A 21,840-nucleotide genomic window follows, 5' to 3' on the forward strand; every position below is an offset into this window, starting at 1 on the left:
AGTTCTGTGATGTATTTTGTAAAGCATCCGCTTTTGCTGTTGTTTGCCTAGCGATCTTGAGATTTCTCTCCTTCTGAAAAGTGATGGCCATACTATTGCAACCAACCGTGTTAAATTATAACCTTTGGTAGTGTTTAAATAAAGAAGCTTTAGCAATTATACATTTGGTTTTGATAACTAAATATTTTTTTTTCTTGAAGAAAAGTGAAGCAAGATAACTTTGAATCTCTACACTGAATAATTTCTGATTTTTAACCGCTTTAAAATGCATATTAAAGAGCACCGAAACATCGATGTGTCATTTCAAAGTTTGTTTCTTTATTAACTTATTTCTTGACAACCAAACGTCTCTTTGTTGAGATTATTATCAGATTTACTACCATGTGGATGCAAGAAGTTAAAAACAATTCAGTATTATTGTCATTGAAACTTGCAAGCTGTATAAATGGCAGTGAGAGTTAGAACGATGTATGCTGTACCCCTTCCTTTACATGACGAGCCTCAAATGGTTTGATTTCTGCACCGAAACAATTTTAATTCTTCAGTAATTTTTCATTGGTGTTGGACATTTGAATTTTTTGAATCGATTCTGTGAAGAATAAGATTCTTGTATTGCATGTTGACGTTTTGATGGCTTACGTTCCACTACTTTGAATTCCTAATTATGCAGCTATTAACATGTTCACAATCACTGTATCTATTCCACTGGATCTATTCTATGAAACTAATTTGGTTGAAATTGTTCCTTTTTTATTTATTATCATTGCAGGTAGGTACAGAAGAACACATTGCCGATTATCTTGCCAAAACCTGGAGATAAAATCAAGGTGAAGGTTTCTTCTACTGGGCTTTGAAGGACATGGAAAGGTGTGAGGAGTTGCGTGGAAAACATTTCCAATTAGCATCGGATGCTCCAATGGCACTATTGGGATTGCCTTTGTATCAACGGAATCTCATTGTCTGTACATATATAATTGGATATGAACAATATGACCTTGTCTTCTTATCGAGACTAAAATTTACGGGGAAGAAAATGTATTTATGGGTGTAATCAGCTATACAGTATTTGATTATAAAAATAATGTTGAATGGAATTCGACCAATTCCTTTTCAGTTCCTGATTGATTGCTTAATATTTAAGTATGTTTAATTTGGGAACTATAAAGTGTTTTAAGTACATAAAAAATCAATACGAAAACGATTACATGTTTTTCTTATCCACTAATTTACTCCACGACTTAAAATCCCACTTATAACCTTGAACTGCTAACACTACTATATCTCAAACTCAGAAATTAAGAGAAAGAACGACATAAATCAATCAACAATCTGTAGAGAACGGTTCTACTTGATCAATTGACAACTCTGCAGTTCAGGCGTATCTCATTTCCGCCACCCCCGATGCTACTCATTTTGATCATGGACTTGATAAATCCCTCAAAAAATTCTTGTTGATTTGTAGCATATTTGGTGATCAATGCCTTGGTTGTTGAAGTTGTGAGCAGAGCTTGGTCTGAGGAGAAAATGGACTTTCCTTGAAGAAGCGATTTGTAGTATGCATTGTCAAATACTGTTGGTGTGGAGTCCAAGAAAGAGCCTGCATTATTAACCTTGTTGTGCACTGGGCAAACCTGCCTTAGACTGGCAGCAAATGATGGATTCAAAGATGGGTCGACTTCGAGTTTGGCGTTGAAGTTGTGGATTCTGTTCTGGAAAGATGAGCAGTGGGAGAAACCAAGTGTGTGCCCTCCTGTTATGCAATTTTACCAACATTATGTGTGTGACAATGTTGTAGATTAGGACAAAACTATTTTTTTTCTTACATAAAAAAATGTGTAATATTATATGAAGAGTTTAAAGAAAATATTATGGAGCGCAACATTATGTAAGATTTGCAACTAGCCCTATATGCAAAATTGAACTGTGTTTGACAAGTTACAGTACATTATTATTAGTTTGTCCCCCCCTAATCAGAATCATGGGATCCCATAATAAGGTGATTACCTGATAACGCTACTAAATCATCAACGGCAAGGCCTCTTTGTGCGAAGCTTTGTTGCAATTGGGATATATTGAAGGTCGGGAATGGTAATTGTCTCGTGTCATTTCCCTTTGAAATTCTTCCATCTTTTCTACCATTCGGTACACCCCAAGTTGGACCTCCGGACTAACAATATATACATGACATGAAATAGTCAGTACAAATATAGCATCTGTGGAACATGCTAATAAAGTATTAAATAGTTAAATTTTTATTTGTTTTTCGCCAAGAAAATATATTCAAAGAATATATAAATTTTCAAGAAATGTTCCAAATCTCACAAACTATATTCATTCACCGAAATCTTACCATAATTAATATGTTTTTATTGATACTATAAATATAATTGATCTGCACTTACAAGGAAAACAGAATCCCTAGCAGCAAGAGCCAAGATATCAGCACAAGAGACCACACCAGGGCACTTCTCCTCTATTTCTTTCTTAGCATGATCTATTACATAAAATGCATGCAACGATATATTTGGCGGCCCATCCTTTTCAGCTTGGTTCCCTCCCTTCGAATCCAGAAGCACAGAACCATCACAACCCTTCAAATAATGGAACTCATGATTATTATAATAAATTAATCAAACTTAACATAAAACTTTATATGTGTATGGTACGTACCCTAATGAAGCAGTCATGGAAATGCATCCTAAGTAGAGCTGCCGGGACTGTTCTATCATTAAGCATTCCTTTCTTTACATATTTGGCGACTGTCGACTCGGCTTCGGGGCATGTTTGGTGATAGTAATTCACACTTAGTGCATTTAAACAAGTGATCAAGGTTGAAGAAAAGAGTATAATAGAGACCAGAAACTTGTGTAACTCCATATATATGAACTAATTAAGCTTAATATTGTTCTGGTGGATATACCACTTTGATGTAATTGAATGGCATTTATATAGAAATCTAATGCATGAAGTACAATATAAAAAAATTTTTGCCCTCTCCACTGTTTGTTGGCATGTTTGGTGGGCTAAAACCACTTTGAGTTTATTTGTTTAATACGATCTAGTATTTTATTTGTATAATTTGGGTATGAAAATGTGAATTCATTAATTTGTCACGAAATTACAACTGATCATATATCTTTAATTTTGAGTAACTCGTAAGTATGGAATTGATCGATGCCAAGGAAATTGGTTCATCTTTCTTTGCTTAGAAATCTCTTATTCTTGTATGAGAATTAATTATTATCCGATCTTGCTAGGCAAAGAAGCAACGACCGTTCATGTTAAACCTAACAATACAAAATTAATTTTTTTTCACACCTTTTATATTTCTCGTAAATAAATAGGGATCTTGAAATTTATTATTATACTATAATTAAAGGATATATGACCTATGTCTAATGTACTTGAGCAGAGGGAAATAATTATATTAAACCCATGAAAAAGTCGTACAAACTTGTTCTTTTAGGTCTGAAGTACGACCACCCAACTGATGATAACTCAACTGATTATTTGTACTATGCTTACGGATCTTGTTAAAATGCAATTATATATAAATTAGGGGGAAAGCAAAGTTCTTTGGTGGATAAAGTCCAACAAATAAAGTTCATTAACTAATTTACGAGCCTTTTAGCTTTTGTTTCGACCCCATTCATAGAATTAATGACGTTGAAGTGTATAAAATTCGGTTGATCCCCTATATCAATTTCAAATCATTCTTATAATACGTGAAACGTTTCAATTTTACGTTTGTTGTCCCTTTATTGGCATCAGATTTCTCAAACTAAGTTTGTTTTATTTTTGAAGAAATTGTTTTATGTGTTTATAAATGGTTGGATTACAAATTAAATAAAAGGATGAGACGGAAGAAGCGGTTTCGTACAGGGGTCATAAATCAAGAACTACCATTAATTTTAAACTATCCATATTATTACTCTTTCTTTTTTTTTTTTAAAAAAATAATTCAACCATTAAACGCAATGTGCCACGTTAATTAAGATATTTCATACCTGCGCCCTCTTCATTTTATTCATTAATGAATAAATAAAACTACAAGCCATCAAATTAAATATAAAAATGGTTCGTTAGCCAACAAAGAAGCTTTTCATTTGGAAAAAATAAAAAATAAAAAAAATTGAATAATAAATATGAAATAACTAGTAGGGGATTTACAGTCTTTTATTACGATCCAACTTAAAGAGTACCTAAAGAGTAAAAATGGATTTGGATATGCAGCGAAGACATGTTTTGATGGAGAATGAAAAAAGGATCAATTGAGGAAATGATACCAATAGAGCTGCAACCAACAAGCTTATCCAGGCATACAAATTAAAGAATGTATCAGCTTATACTCGAATACACTAACTGTGAATCATGAAACCAAAGTCGAAAAATGAGAACAAAAACGCTCACTGGGCAAGGGCGGTCTGCCAAGTTATTCCACAATATCCTAATGTTAATACTACTGATAACCCCAAAGATAAATAATTCGTCTGTAAATATTTTTCTCACATAATAGCCACAACGTTGGAATAATTAAGCACCTCCAGCAGAAACATCGATTGGTCCATTAGATCGAAATTCACGACCCCTGCCACGAGTGCCTCTCCCCCAGCCACGCCCTGCGCAGATAGAAATGTACCAAATCGTGATGACCAAGATAGAAGCATGTTCCGCGTGAGTAAGCCTTAAAAAAAATAAATTACTCAAACTATTTGTTTGTTTACAACTAAATGCCCAGATATCTTGTATTGTATACGAGGAGAAGCGAGATAGGTCATCCTTCTCGACCACATGTCAGGTTTGTCACGATGTTATCAAGCACTATGTCTACAATAAAATAAAATAGAGTCACACTTCTCCCAAAGTGGTCCATCTGTAATACCTTTTGTCCCACATCTTAAAAATTAAAGATTTAAAATGAGATTATAATAGGATTACAATGGTCTTTTTTAGCAATTTGGGTTAATATTTTTCTTAAAGAGATGACGATTACGGAGAAGTTGCTATAAGGGCCCATTGTGCAGTCACGCAGACGCGGTCCCAGTCTCGGAAGGATTACAATGGACTTTTATAGCAACTTGGATTAATCATTTTCGTAAAGCGAGTACGAATACGAAGTAGTTGCTATAGGGGCTCATTGTGCAGTCACGCAGGCGCGGGCGCGGGCCCGGGCTCGAGGCGTGGCACAATCGAAGTCCAGCTTTGATTTGATATAAATTAATTGATTTGGATTAGCAAGATGGGCACATAAAACACCACAACAAAAAAATGGCTTTGCTGACCAACTATCGCTCAAGCCATTTGGGAGCAGTACCGGGTGGGAAGCTTGAACATATAAGTATGGTACTATGGCCTACACCTAGATCATTGGCCACAACAAATAGACAAACATTGCTGAATAGGTGGACCTGAATGATACAGTTAACATTGAAAGAAAGATGAGAAATAGTACCACGGGGAGCTTCTTGATCGTAGCCTCCAGCATTATACTGGTTATCCACCTGAGGACCATTGTACCCTCCTCTCCCACGGCCACGGTAACCATAACCTCTGCCCCGTCCCCTGCCCCTAAAATATCCACGGTTCCGTTCATAGCCTCCATCCTCATACTCAGCTGATGCAAAACCATTCCCTGAGCAATCGATACAACAGATATATCATAGGTAAATAAAGATCTAAGAGTTAAATTAAACTTTCCACACATACATCACAATCACAATACAGCAAAAAGAACTGCCAGAAACATTTAAAATTTGTTCATCCGTTTGAAAAAAAAGGTAATAAGTGTTGAGGAACACAAAACGTTTTTTTAACACTAGATACAAAGCAAGCAGCATTAGTGCTCTAATAATTTAAACTAACAGACATGATCGAACAGAAATTATACCAGATGGGGCTCTAGGCCTCCCCCTCCCCCTCCCCCTACCAACTCTGCCTCTTCCTTGAGTAGACGGTGATCCCTCTGCTTAAATAAACTAGTTAAAACAAATATCCTCTAGCGGAAATATCAAGAAAAAGCACAGGTAAATAAATTTGACACCTCCTCCATCATAGTCTAGCTCTGTTGAAACCTTAACCTGGTCAGCTGGTATGGGTGGTTGGTACCTGCGCATCACAACAAATCAATAATCCCACTTCCACTGCGACAATTATGTGAGAAGTACAAAATAAGAGTCACAGTAATAGTTGAAAAAGCTTTCGAAACCTAAAGGACCTAAGATGTAGTAATACCCATAACTTGAAAGACTTGGAAGAAGCTCCTTTTGCTTTACAACTAACGAAACAATAAGCGAAACTATAACTTTTATTAAACTTATTGTTTGTTCCTCAAGAAATTCAAGAAGCTAGTCTAAGAAAGAGTAGTTATATATTTCAAAGCTGGACAAGAAACAGCAAATAAAACAGAATAGTAACATTTACAAAAAGAAAATTCTTAAACCAGTTACCCAATATTTTTCTTGTCCAACTCCTTTTTCGAGAGAGTAATCGTGACCATCGAAACTTTCCTTGTGGTTTCAAGCCTGTAGTACGAGCAAAGAATGTCACAAAGGCTGGTTAGTCATACTGTCACTGTGTCACATTTGTGCAATCTCGACATGAGAACATTTTAATGAGATTTTCTGGTATGTGTCACAATCAATTAGAAAAATCTTACGTTTGGAGGCCTTCTTCCAATGGTTCCCATGTGTCAGTTATGTCAGTGGATTGAATAGCGGTAATTTGATGCAGACCAACAATTCTCCTCTAAATTACAGACAAAACACAGTAATTTCGGATCAACACTCCAACCATAAATAATTGATAACCGAGAAACAAAATAAAATCATTGAAAAGGCCAACCTTGATTAACTCCACAATTGTCACCGTTTTATTGATGGCTCTGCCCATTGCCTTGAATACTATTTCATCTGAATCCTTCTCCTATGTTGCATTAAATGATAACTTGAGAATGATAAACGCTACAGGTAAGCATGTGCCCAAAGAATAATCTTGCCCAGAAATAAAATCTAAGGAAGGAGATAGAATAGCAAGGAAATGCCCTTGGATTCAAAAAATAAAGAAAGAAAGCCAATTAAACAGCAAATAATATGAATTCGAAACAAATTACAATAGACTATCCATAAAAAATGCGAAAATAATCCTTTGAAACTTCCGAGATATACACGATTTTTCAACTAACTTTGTCAAATAACCAAATCCACATTTAACCCCCGAAAGAACGCAATAAGAAAAAACAGCATAATAAACAAAGTCACAGAGCCATGAAATCTAAGTAAAAAATTCATGACATCAAACTAAATGTTTAAAAAATATATGAAAAAAAAACATAAGCACGTGCAATATTATAATACCCTAACATCTAGAGTTAAACAATTGCCGAGGATGGTCAAGTACTGTTATATTCACCAATAATGTCACCAAAGGCCCCAACTTCCTTCAATTCGTCACACTTTCAAACAAAACTGAACCAAAAAAAAACATAGTAACTTTGACATAGACAACATCTGCAACAATAAGAACACGTATCGCGCGAATACCACCACCTGGAGCAAGCTCATGGCATAAGTGATGTAGCTCCGCATCCTGCCTTGCCTCGTAATTCGAATCTCGTTAACATCAATCGGTGTCTCCACCTTAGGTTTCTCCACCTTGTGATAACGATCCATGCCCCTTCAACAACTAACAAAAAAATATGACAAAAATCGAAATAATTAATGGTTCACATACTATATTCAATTTACAAAACAGACGAAAAAAGAACAGCAAATCCGCACATAAATCAAATTAAATAAAGAAAAAAGATGCAAAAAGCAACAGATCTAGATATTCATTGCGGATTCCTTTCCAAATTTAGGACAATTCCAGCATCTGATACAAAAAATTACCTGAAAAATGTACGCAAGGTAAAGATTTTCAACCTCCACGAAAGACAAGCCCTCTCCTCTGGCTAAGTTTCTTCGTCACGTGCTGACCGCCGCCCTGCCATCTCCTCAGCTATATATAGTGGCTGTGCCCTAGCTCACATTTGTACTTCCTTTCTATATTTTAACAATAAAATCTATTAAAGCGTGGCCTCATGTTTGCATGCTAAATTCTGTTATAGTTGACCTTCATAATTAGAAGCCACCACACAAGCTTCAAAGCGTCCCTTTTGTCTTTTTTCTTAATTACAATTACAATTATCCTCGTACGAATTTTTTTTTTTTATATAATTTAGGCTTTTTAAGAAAATTGGCCAAAATAGATTAATATAATATACAATTGACAAACTAAATTTGATAATTATATTAATTTTATATTAACGTTAATGGTAATAGATAATAGAGTAGATTATGTAAAGTTTTTATTTATTAAAATAAAATTTTATTCGATTTTTAAATTTTAACTATTCTTGTTGAAATGTCGTAAATTACAAAAGATCGGTATTTAATTTGCAGATAGTTTGTTGTATGATCATTACAAGATTAAAATTGATTATCTGATGCATAGTAATTTAAAATATCACTCTATCGCATGTATGATTCTAAATTTGAAACGAGATATCGGATTTGCGATCCCTTGACGGCAACAACCACTTGGCTGACTACAAGATTAAATAAAGTTCCTAGTATATCGAGCAAGAGTTTTATTCCACATTCGATCAAAAGGTGGAATATTACATGATACAAGGAAGAGAAAGAAAGTTCCCACACATCATTTACTCGGAAGATCAGTGATCCGAATCCTCAATACGTCTGCCATATTTACCCACCAAAGGATCTATTATCCTTCTCCACTCTTCATAGCTTAGAGTCGAGCCCACGTCAGTTAAGGGTAATCCATTAACGAAGAAGAAAGGTGTGCCATAAACTCCTCGCATGCAACCGTACTGAAATCAGACAAGGTAGTAAAAGATTGAAATGTCAACAAGAAGATAACCAAATTAAACTTAAAAGTTCTTTGCACGTTTGCAATTGTACCTTGAAAGAGACTCTTGTCGTGTGATCGGTCTTGGGGTCTGTAAAGCAAGATTTGATCGAGGAGTGGTAAGATGTTCCAAGTGCATCTGCCACAAACTTTACCATTTTGTCTTCAACAGTTGATCTCGATGTGTTGAATGTTGCTGCCCCATAGAAGCTTTTCTGTTCAACAATGTAAATTTCAGTACTCTCAAAACTCACCCTAATTAAGGGGTGATCCATAATGCTTGCAGCATTCACTTGAAAGCTATCACGAAAGACCTTCTTGATCAGTTTAAAGTAACTCGTCCGACCTTATAAACTATCAAGCCCACGAATTATTCACAGCGAACTGATTCATTTGCTTGGAGTATTGAGGTAAGCAGGATTCAGAGTAATCGAGATCAATCACAGTTTGGTCAACCTAAAAACTATCCTACAATCTTCTTATTCACGTTGATCGGATATCAGGTTTTACATATCAAAACCACACAAATAGCGAGGCAAATTAATTAAAAGTAACTCAACCTGATGCTTGAAAAGCTTTTCCAGCACATTGTATGTGGCTGAGGCGTTCAATTTGTTGACGACATGCAATGCACGGGAAGACACGAAGGCGTTATCATGATAACTGCACTTATAAGAGATTTATCAGACATGTTCAAGAAGACGAACACGTTCACTGATTACGTAATGCGTGGTTCGGATTCTGCCTTGATATCGATAAATGGTCAATTTGCACGACTTTGGTCTACATGAGAATCGGCAAACACCAACTCCAAAGGATTTAATTTGCATAGTCCACTCAAAAATTTGAATTGAACCAGCATTTTCATTCTTCAAAACAAGTCACAGGTAATGCTACGATTTTATGCATTCATACGTCAGCGTATTCCTGGGTTGGGGTTTAACTCCTAAAATGCAACCAGAAGGAATACCTCCTCCAAAAAAAAGAAAAGAAAAGAAATCAAATCAAATGACCAACAAACTTACGGCAACGGAAATGTATAAACAACAAGTGCAACGGCGGAGCCATAGTGCTTTAGGGCTGTTCTGAGAGGTGGCCATGAATCCCTGGTGTCGGGGCAAACCGGGTCGAAGAAAGCTTCGATTAAGATGGATTCGGCGCTGGCGGGTTGGTCGCCAAACCAAAACCCTTCTTGCTTCACCAAAGACTGGGCCGGAGCTTCGATAAAGAAAGAGCATGAGCCAAGAAAAAACATCAGAAAATATCTCGTGTTATTGCGCAGGAAATCCATGTTCGAAAGAAATCTGGGTTTGTTCCGAATAGCTCAGGTTGTGGGTCGTTCGTCAGAAGCAGGTGGCAGAGTTGCTACACCTGTCTTATTTCTCCAAGTGCAGAGTGCCAAAAATGCACTTAATTGTATTTCCAAAAAAATAGAAGAAAAAGCATTTTTCATGGGTTCTAACGATCGTTTGGTCTGTTTTTAATATTTTGGGGCCATTGTTTCTTGGCCCATGATCCAATACTGGATTTCTTGCTTTTGCCATTTAATCCGCTCCTTTCCCCGAATAGGGCCAACACAATAGAATAGTCCAAGTTTCATGGACCAGCCCTGGCTTGCCTTTGGAGGATTTCAAATTCAAACACTTTGATATCTTTTTCTACCCAAATGAAATTTTGGTGTAGTTACAAGTCATTGACACCTCCTTATATGAATTCGGGTTCATTTTGGGTTTTTATACATTTTGCTTCAATTTATCATTCAATGTGTATAGTTGATTGAATATTCGTTTTAATTGAAAATTTTTTATGGCAATAATTTTAAAAATTACCCCATTTTATTTTATAGTTTGTCTTTAAAATTCGAGTTTCAATATTAGGTTTTACGAAGTATTCTCTTAATAAATAAAGAAATTGTTTGTTATTGATTAGCTTGTGATGCATGCATATATGTTAAATTTTAATATAGTATAATTTTCTATCCGAATTTTTTGTTAATCGACTTTTTATTTTGTTATATGAGTGGGTCTCATGTGAGACCGTCTTACGGATCTTAATCTGTGAGACGCATCAACCCTACCCATATTCACAATAAAAAGTAATACTATTAGCATAAAAAGTAATATTTTTTCATGGATGACCCAGATAAAAGATCCGTCTCACAAAAATGACCCGTGAGACCGTCTCACACAAGTTTTTGTCTTGTTATATATTTTGCATTGTTATAAAAATAAAGGTAATTGATATTTTATGGGGAAAAAAATTGACATGTTTTAAAAACTTAACTAATTATAATAGAGCCTCTAAGCAGTTCGATGACACCTGGAATTTTATTTAAAAATAATTTCAAAAAACTTACAGCGCAAGCCGGTTATAAGTTTGTGCTGCATAAAAAAATATTATACATCAAATAATTAATATATATGAATGTGTACATACTTAAAGGAAAAAAAAAACATAACTCGTTATTAAAAGGAAAAGGAAGAGAGGAACCAAAGCAAAGAACCCAAAAGAGCAGATGAACAAGCACACGCTTCCTTCCATCCAAGAAATTTGATGTCAAAAATAATATTATTTTAGCAGGTTTTTTAATGAGACGGTCTCACGTATTTTTATCCGTGAGACGAAATAATTTTACTCATATTTACAATAATAGGTAGTACTTCTGACAGTAATACACAAATAAGATATATGTTTCACAAACTTAATTCGTAAGATCGTCTTACAAAAAATTGTGATATTTTTATTTGAAAAATTCATGAAAGAGTGGTTTAAAAACTTTTTTTTATTTAAATACTTATATTTATAAAATATTAGTTAACAGAAGAAATTATCAATTTATAAAGTATGGACATTAAACTTGAGTAACTATTCAATTAGAAGGTCTTATTGATCGATCTTTATTTTCGAGATATGTCAATTTGGTTCATATATATAATAAAAAGTAATATTTTTTAATAAATCGAGTCGNTAAAAATAATACTCTTAGCATAAAAAATAATACTTTTTAATGGATGACCCAAATAAGAGATCCGTCTCACAAATACGACCCGTGAGACCGTCTCACACAAGTTTTTGCCCAATTAGAAGGTCTTATAGATCGATCTTTATCTTCGAGACATGTCAATTTAGTTCATATATATAATAAAAAGTAATATTTTTTAATAAATCGAGTCGGGCTGAGAGTCTGTCTTACAAAATCATCCAGTAAGACGATTTCAACGGAGTTTTTGTGGTCAAACTTATATCACAGAATATTTATATGGTTTTCTTAATCATAGACCTTACCCGACGTATACGAACTTTTATACTTGAGCATCATATATATTTCACGGCCACCCCACCCCTTCATTCACTTCTCCGAAAAATACAAGATTTAGAGACAAAAAAACGGAAACACGGCCCTTATCTTCAAATGGGATCGTGCTTCTCCAAACTCAAAAAATTCAAAGAAATCCCAATATCATCATCACCATCACCTTCGCGTACTCCCCCTCACCCTCAATACCAAGATTCCCTCCCGCAGCACAACCATGAGCCGCCGCTAAAACCATCTTCTCCTCCCCCAAGAATCGTCGCCACTACTACTACTAGCACGACCACCTCCACGCAACGGCCAGTAGCTTCCAGTATAGGACCCATTCTTGCCAAACCCTACACAGACATAACCACACTCTACGATCTCGACAAAGAACTCGGCAGAGGCCGTTTCGGGATCACCTATCTCTGCACAGAAAAGGTCACTGGCATGAAATACGCATGCAAGTCCATTTCAAAGAGAAAACTCGTGACCGAGAAGGACACACAAGATGTGAGAAGGGAGATCTTGATCCTGCAGCATTTGACAGGACAGCCCAATATTGTGGAGTTTAAGGGGGCTTATGAAGATAGACAAAACCTGCATCTGGTTATGGAATTGTGCAGTGGAGGTGAACTTTTTGATAGGATTACCGCAAAGGGGAGCTATTCCGAGAAAGAAGCCTCGAGAATTGGAAGGCAGATTCTGAACGTGGTTCATGTTTGCCATTTCATGGGGGTGATGCATAGAGATCTTAAGCCCGAGAATTTCTTGATGGTGAATACGGATGAGGATTCTCCATTGATGGCTATTGATTTTGGCCTATCTGTTTTCATTGAGGAAGGTAAGTTTGCAATATTGATCTAAACTTTAAATGACAAGATTATGAAGACTCAAATATTGCACGGTCATTCATGAAAGCTATTGGTTCGTCAAAATATGTATTTTTATTGTTTTAATTTCATCCAACTATTTGCTTCGGAGGTAAGTATTGGTTGCTGCAAATGTGAGTTTATTCGTGCTAGTTTGTTTTTCAAGCTTCGAACTTAATTATCATGTACGATAATTGCTTTTAGCAAGTGTATTCACACACGTACAATATTCATGTTCAAATTAGCTTTATCATGTCTCATAAAATATCAATATAAATATTTGATGCATATTTTAGAAATTCAATTAAATATGTCGTACTATGCTTTTAGTGAGGAAAAAGAGTGTAAACATGTGCAACTCTGCTTTATGTGAAGACGACCAAGTCAACTCGAAAAAGACCGGTCAACTCGGTCAATTATGCTTGTCCTTCTTATGTTTCCTTCATGTACTTACATATTTTTTAAAACTATAATATGTTTAAAATCCAATCTTAACATTTGTACAAATTATGTGCCACAGGAAAACATTCTATGTTTAAATATCTTGAATTGGATATATGTCAATCCATTGATTAATGTAACATAGAATGTTACTTACACTTGTTGATGAGAAATTTTTGGAATTTTTCCTGCTCTGCCACCGTCTCTTCATTTCTTTTTTCACATGGTTTCTGATGCAGCTTGCAAAAATTCTTCTTTGGGCCTTTGATATGATTTCGTTCACCTTAAGAATTTTGAGTTTATAAATCCAAATTAATTTTGAGATAATGGAGAAATATGCATGTTACATGACAACAATATAAGAAGAAATAGATTATATTCTTCTGGGAAAACTATTCCTTAATTAGCCTGAATGTTTACCTAGCATACCTGAATAGTAACAACTGGTAGTTTCTTCTTCATAAATAAAAAAAAAAAGTGAACATCAGAATCACAATGCTAAGGTGTCGATAAGGGCCGACATAGTTTGTGACTATCAATTTTCATGATTTCATGCACATTATTTTCAGGAAGAACTTATAGAGACAAAGTCGGAAGCGCGTATTACATAGCACCGGAGGTACTTGGACAAAGCTACGGAAAGGAGATAGATGTATGGAGTGCTGGAGTCATACTTTACATACTTCTATGTGGATTTCCTCCTTTTTGGGCTGGTAAATTTTTTTCGAGATTCAAACTCTGTTTTATTCGTCAAGGGATCGACGATTTATTCGTGTCTAAACGACATTGCCAGAAACGGAGAGAGGCATACTTGAAGCTGTTAGGGACGGATACGTAGATTTTGTTATCTCTCCTTGGCCTTCTGTATCCAATGCTGCAAAGGATCTCATCAAGAAACTGCTGACTAGAGATCCCAAAAAGAGGATTACTGCTGCTGAGGCCATTGGTAAAAAGAATAACCTTTAAATGTTTTGTTCGATATTACTATGGTCTATGTATATGGTTCCATCCATGGACATGGATGAACACGAGCATTCAATGTAATTTTTGTATGTTAAACAGAGCACCCATGGCTGAAAAAAGATGGCGAAGCATCCGATACTCCAATTGACAGTGCTGTTTTGATCAGGATGAAGCAATTCCGGGCTATGAACAAACTCAAGAAGCTTGCTCTAAAGGTATCAGAATTTTACATTTTTTGTACAACGAAACAAACCAAGAAATTTAACAATGAAAGAGTCAGACGACTCAACTTACTTTGATCAAGTTATAGAATCAAAGCTTAAATATCGTCGAAAAATTCAAGAACCTGCTGTATGTTAGATATGAAAATCCTTTATCCTTGGCTCCTAGTTAACCACACCACATCATTTGGAACTACCATGGTTCTAAAACCAGCTGTCACAATCATAAAACTTGGAATTCCTTGAAGGTGATGGCGGAAAACCTGTCTGAGGAAGAACTCAAGGGATTGAAACAAACGTTCAACAACATGGACACAGACAAAAGCGGTACAATCACATATGAAGAACTCAGAACTGGATTAACTAAGCTAGGATCCAAGCTTAGCGAAACGGAAACAGAACAACTAATGGAAGCCGTAAGAATTTCTTCATATCGCATTTTACCTTGAGTTTTGAACAAGTACTTGTATATGCTTTTCATATCCATAAATATGTAACCTTAATGCATTTCGTCGACACCTTCTCGGACCAGTATGTTGTACAAGGCTTGCCCAGTGCAGTTTACCTTACTACTATGGTTTAATGGTTCGCAAGCTAGTCTGGTAGTGGTTGCAGTTCTCTCATTATTTAAAAAAAAAAAGATTTCTGCTTTGACTCCTATTTTCAATGTCCAGGCGGATGTGGACAAGAATGGAACCATAGACTACATCGAGTTCATTACTGCGACTATGCACAGGCACAGACTTGAGAAAGAAGAGATTTTGTACAAGGCGTTCAAGCATTTTGATGTGGACAATAGCGGGTATATAATATACATATGCTGACCTATAACTTCTAGATTTTAAATTCGCCTACATAAATCATCTCAATAGCTTGTTCCAAATTTAAAATTTAAATATTATCATAAAAAACAAAATAAAAATGAAAATGAAAATGGAAGGACTCTTTGATTTTCCCTTTTGCCTGCTCTATCCTAGTTGAATAGAATTTTTTTAGCCATTTTACATATATTTACTTACATCCAATTCAAATTTCTTGAAATATGTCAATGGATCAAGCAGATTTATAACAAGAGATGAGCTTAGACAAGCAATGACACAATATGGAATGGGGGATGATGCTACAATTGATGAAGTCATCAAGGATGTAGACACTGATAATGTAAGCAACTTTTTTTTTATCTATTAATATTTACCTCTTTTTTTATATTTAAAAAGTTTGGTGTACTTTTAGATGATTTTATAATTGTTTAGTTAGAATTAAGATTTTCTCGTCAATGGAAATGGATGATTACTAAATTCTAAACAAAAATATATTAATACCATTTTCTTGAAGTAGGATTTAAATGAAAAAAGACTGATATTGAATAAATCCTGAAAATTATTGCACAGGATGGGAGGATTAATTACGATGAATTCGCGGCTATGATGAGGAAAGGCACGGTGGAATTTGATGGACAACAAAAGAGAGAAGATTAAATGGAATGATTTTATTTGGGGAAAAAAATTAGAATTTCGTATTAAATGATATTACATTATATTAATATTGTGTGTATTTAAAAAAAGTTAAATGATAGTTTTTAACATTAAAATTTGAAATTATTGGAATGACTTATCTCAATTTCAAGTAAGATCTCGATTCGAGGTCGAATTATATGATTATAATATTAGAGAAAATTTACATTCCAAAACTTTTACTTTTTAAAAAAAATCAATGATTTATTTGTACGTACATGAGTATATTTAAATTTAATATTGAATCTTTCTATTTATAAAATGGATAAAATTGAAACTTCTAATTTAATATTTTGAGATGATATATGAGAGAGTTGCATATGATATTTATTTTTGAAGTCATTATATATTGATTTATTAATTTTAATGATTCATGTATTTTATATTTTATCATATTATATAATTTTTCAGAGTTTTACTAATTTTTCAATAAATTTTTTTTTAAATCCACACCGTTCCGTGAAACAATATTGAAACTAGAACCATGCTCTTCATTACTGCGAACTATGGTCACAATTGCTTGAATCCTACTAAAACACACCTTCATTAATGTCAACAACAGTCTTCCCCTCCTTTTGAGATACGTAACATAAACCTATCGGAGTCGTTAAACACCGTTTTCTTTTATTTGGAAAGAAAAATCAATTATGCTTAACATCTCCATGATTCAAACAATCAGAAGTTTTTAACTTGAATAGCAATCTGATCTTTTCCGATTGGCCATCAAGAAGGCCAGTAAGCCGGCGAAAATACCGAGTCTCTCTCTCTCACCAATAGAAGGTCCATCATGATTGATCAACTCATTCTCCGGTTTTGTTCATGCTACCACATAGATAGTGCTCATACACATTCAACACACGTGTTATGTGTTGAGTGGATAAATCATGGTTACTTATTCAATCATGATGTATGAATTATTTATCAGTCAACACACATATCATATGTTGAGTAGATGATGATACTATTTATATGAGTATTTTCTGTCAAATCTCGTTCCCCATACGCAAAACTTTCAAATTTCATTAGTATTCTGTTTTTTTTTTTTTTTGAAAGGAGCGTTCAAGTATTCTTCTTCTTCAAGTTTCGCACTCTAATTTTGAAATTTGGGGTATTTGTACGAGAATAAATTTGGATCGCAATTTTCGTGTGCGATATTTTTAATTTTCAATTTTTGAAAATCATTAAAAGCAATTTGAAATTTATCATTTACCAACTGTTAATGCTGGATCCAAATATGATCCGATTTGAGTTGGACAATGGAGTTAGAAAACGGGTCCTCCTGTCCACCGGTGAAAAAAAAAGGTAGTAAAATTGCGGGTCGGGTAGAAGGCAATGGCAGTAGACATGGCAGCAGTGAACACAGAGACAAGTGCCAGAAACCGGAGCAACGCAGTAATTGCAATTTTGGCCCCTCTTCCCTCCATTGTCTTCTACGTTTCCTTCCTCGGCCAACACCCGTCGGCGAGGGAGGGTGATACTTTGTTTCCTCTGTGGACTTGGTGTTATCACCATCCTCTCCTTTTAGCCAACATTAGCTTCTTCCTCAATGTCAACGTTCTTTTCTGGTTTGTTGGTCTTCTCCAATCAAGTCACTGGGTATGTATTTTTTCTAAAGTTGGATTGGATTTGCATTTCATTTTCTCCGTCTAATTTCGAATGGATTGATGCAGATGATAGACTTGTATTGGACAGTGATACCCGTATTGTTAGTTCATTACTTCGCGGCTCACCCGCTGGCGGAGTTTAACGTTTGGAGGTCGAGGGTCGTAATTGTTTTGACTTGGATTTGGAGCGTGAGGCTCACTCACAGCTACTTTCGCCGGGAAAAGTGGCAATGGGGTGCTCGGGAAGACTGGAGATTTAGCGATATGCGCCGACAATATGGCAGAAATTGGTGGTGGATTTCTTTCTTTGCAGTTTACCTTTCTCAGCAGGTAATTTATTTTATTGGTCATTAGTTTTTATGGCGTTCGAAATCGTCAACCGGCCGGCAAATTGTTGTGATGTAAGTTGTTCGATGAAATGCCTGTGCAAGCAAAACTAGGCAAAGACTAGCTGGATCGCATAAGTTGGCAATTGCGAAATTATCATCCAAAAGTGTGAAGTTTATTTCAACCCATCATGAACATATCTGAGTACGGATGATGACACTACGGTTGCTTTGCTGCCACAGGTTTTTCTAATGGGAATATGCATGCCTCTGTACATTATCCATGTGAAGCAAAAACAAATGACCATTTGGGATTTCATAGCCACATTCATTTGTTTGACCGGTGTTACAATTGCATACTACGCTGACACACAACTCGATTACTTTGTCACTAGAAACAATTATCTGAAACAGCTAAGCAAACCTTCGGTTCCCACTCTTGACGAAGGCTTGTGGTATTACTCACGACACCCTAACTATTTCGGCGAGCAGTTGTGGTGGTGGGGTCTGGTGGTCTTTGCTTGGAATTTGGGTTGTGGTTCGGTGTTTCTTGGTGCTCTGATTAATAGCTTGTGCTTGGTTTATGTTACCATTCTCGTGGAGGAGCGGATGCTGAAACAGAAGAACAGGGTTGACGCTTATAAGCGTTATCAGAAGACGACTTCAGTGTGGATACCCTGGTTCAAGGCAACATCGGCAAGAAAATACAAGTATACATGATCAAGGATTCAATGTGTTTGTACATGCGTGGTGTGATTCATTGTCAATGGTTGGCATTTCTTAACATGCTGAGTTCTCTTCTTGTTGGTCACTTGCAGTTCGTGATGTTTTATTGTAGAATGAGATGGATTCTATCGACACAGATCTCTAATCTAATATTATCTTTATTTAAAAAATGGTTCCATATTCCTAATTCTAGGAGGTTGGGAGGATTGAAGTCGAGCCGTTACATAATCTCGAGTGAATCCAATGGAGCTAAGCTCTGGTTTCGTAGGCATGATAATGTTTGTAGATATAGATAATAATAATATACAACATTTGAAAGATAAAGAGCATTTAAACAGATAAATGCTTACCCAATCATGTGGAAATACGCTACAATATATATTTGTTAAACAATACAGTATTAGTCATTAGTGTATAGATTCGTGGATTTTTTTCTTTTATCAACTTTAACATGAGAATTGTTTCATCAATCGAAGTCAAACAGAGCATATGTATTATTTGGACACAATCCCACTTCAATAATACAAATTGTCTTGGTGTCAATCAAGACCATAAATATACTCTTCACCATTTCATTGTAATCATGACTACATTTCTTTAACACAAAACAAATCACATATCAAACAAATCTATTAACATATTTTTGGATTAGTTGATGCACGAGGATCTTGTAAGCTTTCTCGGTGGGATGATAACTGTCCCAAAATACATATTTAGAGCTATCGGCACACGTCCAACTATATCTGTTGCATAATATCACTGCCTCGATACTTCCCGTGCCACAACAACCCTTGTTATTAACTTCGAAGCCTGAAATAAGTGATTCGATTATCCAAACATGAATGATAATATAGTCATTTCTCCTCAAATATATATATAAAAAAAAAACCTTTGAAATTACGTATATAATTTATCAAAACATGTAAGTATCTAAGAGGTCGTAATTAATAATTACCATAATTTCGAGGGTGTTGGATGATATCAAAGAGGGGGCTGAAAACGTCAATGTACACCACCCTAGACTGAGGCAGGTCTTGATTGAGCGCATCGAGTCGAGGTGAAAGCTTGGAGTTGAGCAATTGTGCAGCTTGGTTGTAACTCACAGAACATGATCTTGCCGATCCACCTGCCATTGTTATTTGAAGTGGCAAACACCCAATTGGGGGAATACCGAATACAGCAAATCTTCTGGCCCCAAGTTTGTACAATTCCTACCGTAAATATATAAAGTAAAAAAAACCTTATAATTCAACTTATCAATCGTGTAAGAATACATGCATATAATGGGAATACATATATATATACCTGTACGAAATTTGTAGCGGAGACCACTATAAAATCAGCATATGAATAAAGATCATACTGCATTTTTCGGATTCCGAAGGTAAAATAGGTATTTGCAAGATCATCTGACCCCGCAACCAAAAGAAACAAGGCCTGGCCCAATATGTTGGTCGCACCTTCTTCCCCGACTAACCCTTTGAGTTTCCCAATGTATTCCTTGAATTGGTTCAATTGATCCAACATTGGAATCACCGACTGAGACCCATATATTTACATAATTAAACACATCAAAAACACAAAAATAAATACTGATCAATACATACGTGTGTGTAGAATTTTGATGTACCACTATTCGAGAAGTTTGAGGGTCGTATCCCGAGCCCCCGGAAGCAAAGCTAACGCCGGTGAGAAGATCGTGAGCCGTCAGATTCGGATCGAGATAAGCGGGAATGAGCTCCTTAATTCCCAATTCATCAGCTGAGATATTTACATATATCACATGTTTATTAATTATATTCATTAGTACATGACAAGGATGGTTACTCCAACCGAGGGTCCTTTTTTAACAATTTGAACTACGTACACACAGAAGTATACAGTATTTAAAAATTCGAGACTCAAATTAATAAGAAATAAAGTTAACTCGTCCCATTTTTGAAGGACGCGTATTTAAAGTGACAGATTAATGCAAAAATTTGAACCTCGTGATCTACGAAAGCATGCATGCATGGAAAATTTTCTCATAGCCCTCACCTAACAAGAAACTAGTAGACTTAATAAGCCACAACTAATTAAAGAGCCATTAATAATATTAGTCATATTCAATTTAATTGAAAACCCATCGTAACCACTCAATTAATACGCACAGAAAAGGTTCCAAACTGAGACCAAGGCCAGGTAGTCTCATTTGTACGTACAGTCACTACTAATTTGGCCCTGCATATGTTAACTTGGCCAATATGATTTTAAGATAGATGGTATTTGCTTTTATTGAATAATATATAATTTTATTTACCTATAAAAAGATGCATCAATTTGACGAAGTCAATTCACATGAATGAAACGTCATCTCCTCCTTCATCGCACATACAAGAAACAAAACGTACACACACATGTATAGTCACGTACCGATAAGATCCGGCGGCGTCCTGCCGTTGCTGAACCTTCCCGATGGCAATCCGGCCTGAAAGTCTTTGCCGTAGGGTGGGAAATTGCACTTCACCACTGTCCTGATTTCGTTGTTGTTGCCCTGATCCGCAATAGAGTCTCCAAACGCTAAAAGTGCCGGTATCTTCAAATTTTCCGGCAGCTGTATAGCTCCATCAGAGAATATAGTGAAGACAAGAAATACAAGAGAGAACAGGAGGATTCTTGGTAGAAATGGGGCAGGATTCTTCATGGAGAAAACCTGCATTTTCCCTTAGAGATAGAGTTCGAGAGTTGTTTGAATAGGAACTAAATGATTTGAGGTGGGGCTTTATATAGCAGTGTAAGTGTTACGTCAATCGTTTATTGTAACTTGTAAATTTGTTTCGTATTTATCAATTTACTTTTGGTTCTAATAGATTATAGGATACAAGTTTTCATAAATTGATAATTCTGCATGTATATATATAATATGCGTACGTAATTACTGTGGGGTCTATTCCTTAATGTTTGAATAGAGTAATTTATAGATTAATGCTCT

At 35.5% G+C, this 21,840-nt stretch overlaps 6 protein-coding genes across 10 annotated transcripts; 2 read left to right on the forward strand and 4 right to left on the reverse strand.

Annotated features, from left to right (window-relative positions):
• Positions 1 to 317: 317 nt before the first annotated feature.
• LOC140968726 (peroxidase 64) lies at positions 318 to 2,912 on the reverse strand. Its single transcript, XM_073429801.1, has 4 exons — positions 2,671 to 2,912; positions 2,403 to 2,591; positions 2,005 to 2,167; positions 318 to 1,750 (listed from the first exon to the last, which is right to left on the reverse strand). The coding sequence occupies exons 1-4, from the start codon at positions 2,875 to 2,877 to the stop codon at positions 1,353 to 1,355; spliced, it is 957 nt and encodes a 318-aa protein (XP_073285902.1). The 5' UTR covers positions 2,878 to 2,912; the 3' UTR covers positions 318 to 1,352.
• A 1,416-nt stretch (positions 2,913 to 4,328) lies between these two features.
• On the reverse strand, positions 4,329 to 8,108 carry LOC140968811 (uncharacterized). 5 transcript variants are annotated; one of them, XM_073429926.1, is made up of 9 exons: positions 7,887 to 8,108; positions 7,545 to 7,671; positions 6,841 to 6,921; positions 6,656 to 6,744; positions 6,447 to 6,521; positions 6,041 to 6,105; positions 5,888 to 5,962; positions 5,453 to 5,632; positions 4,329 to 4,619 (listed from the first exon to the last, which is right to left on the reverse strand). In XM_073429926.1, the coding sequence occupies exons 2-9, from the start codon at positions 7,665 to 7,667 to the stop codon at positions 4,534 to 4,536; spliced, it is 774 nt and encodes a 257-aa protein (XP_073286027.1). In that variant the 5' UTR covers positions 7,668 to 7,671; positions 7,887 to 8,108; the 3' UTR covers positions 4,329 to 4,533. The 5 variants fall into 5 exon arrangements, with proteins under 5 accessions (XP_073286027.1, XP_073286025.1, XP_073286024.1 ...); XM_073429924.1 differs by having other exon boundaries at positions 7,542 to 7,671; XM_073429923.1 differs by having other exon boundaries at positions 7,542 to 7,680; positions 7,887 to 8,075.
• A 459-nt stretch (positions 8,109 to 8,567) lies between these two features.
• On the reverse strand, positions 8,568 to 10,310 carry LOC140968754 (uncharacterized). Its single transcript, XM_073429853.1, has 4 exons — positions 9,933 to 10,310; positions 9,468 to 9,570; positions 8,961 to 9,122; positions 8,568 to 8,869 (listed from the first exon to the last, which is right to left on the reverse strand). Exons 1-4 carry the CDS (start codon positions 10,196 to 10,198, stop codon positions 8,711 to 8,713), a joined length of 690 nt encoding a protein of 229 aa, XP_073285954.1. The 5' UTR covers positions 10,199 to 10,310; the 3' UTR covers positions 8,568 to 8,710.
• A 1,924-nt stretch (positions 10,311 to 12,234) lies between these two features.
• LOC140968752 (calcium-dependent protein kinase 29) lies at positions 12,235 to 16,227 on the forward strand. Its single transcript, XM_073429851.1, has 8 exons — positions 12,235 to 13,046; positions 14,085 to 14,228; positions 14,309 to 14,461; positions 14,578 to 14,693; positions 14,948 to 15,115; positions 15,374 to 15,501; positions 15,761 to 15,860; positions 16,091 to 16,227. The coding sequence occupies exons 1-8, from the start codon at positions 12,320 to 12,322 to the stop codon at positions 16,175 to 16,177; spliced, it is 1,623 nt and encodes a 540-aa protein (XP_073285952.1). The 5' UTR covers positions 12,235 to 12,319; the 3' UTR covers positions 16,178 to 16,227.
• Positions 16,228 to 17,487: 1,260 nt separating this feature from the next.
• Positions 17,488 to 19,034, forward strand: LOC140968761 (uncharacterized protein C594.04c-like). The gene is made up of 3 exons (XM_073429861.1): positions 17,488 to 17,809; positions 17,884 to 18,147; positions 18,387 to 19,034. Exons 1-3 carry the CDS (start codon positions 17,546 to 17,548, stop codon positions 18,861 to 18,863), a joined length of 1,005 nt encoding a protein of 334 aa, XP_073285962.1. The 5' UTR covers positions 17,488 to 17,545; the 3' UTR covers positions 18,864 to 19,034.
• A 307-nt stretch (positions 19,035 to 19,341) lies between these two features.
• LOC140968753 (GDSL esterase/lipase EXL3-like) lies at positions 19,342 to 21,591 on the reverse strand. The gene is made up of 5 exons (XM_073429852.1): positions 21,282 to 21,591; positions 20,500 to 20,630; positions 20,175 to 20,408; positions 19,825 to 20,080; positions 19,342 to 19,679 (listed from the first exon to the last, which is right to left on the reverse strand). The coding sequence occupies exons 1-5, from the start codon at positions 21,565 to 21,567 to the stop codon at positions 19,489 to 19,491; spliced, it is 1,098 nt and encodes a 365-aa protein (XP_073285953.1). The 5' UTR covers positions 21,568 to 21,591; the 3' UTR covers positions 19,342 to 19,488.
• Positions 21,592 to 21,840: the final 249 nt, after the last annotated feature.

The sequence above is a fragment of the Primulina huaijiensis genome, unplaced genomic scaffold, assembly GCF_012295235.1.
Source record: "Primulina huaijiensis isolate GDHJ02 unplaced genomic scaffold, ASM1229523v2 scaffold37775, whole genome shotgun sequence".
Classification (NCBI taxonomy): domain Eukaryota; kingdom Viridiplantae; phylum Streptophyta; class Magnoliopsida; order Lamiales; family Gesneriaceae; genus Primulina; species Primulina huaijiensis.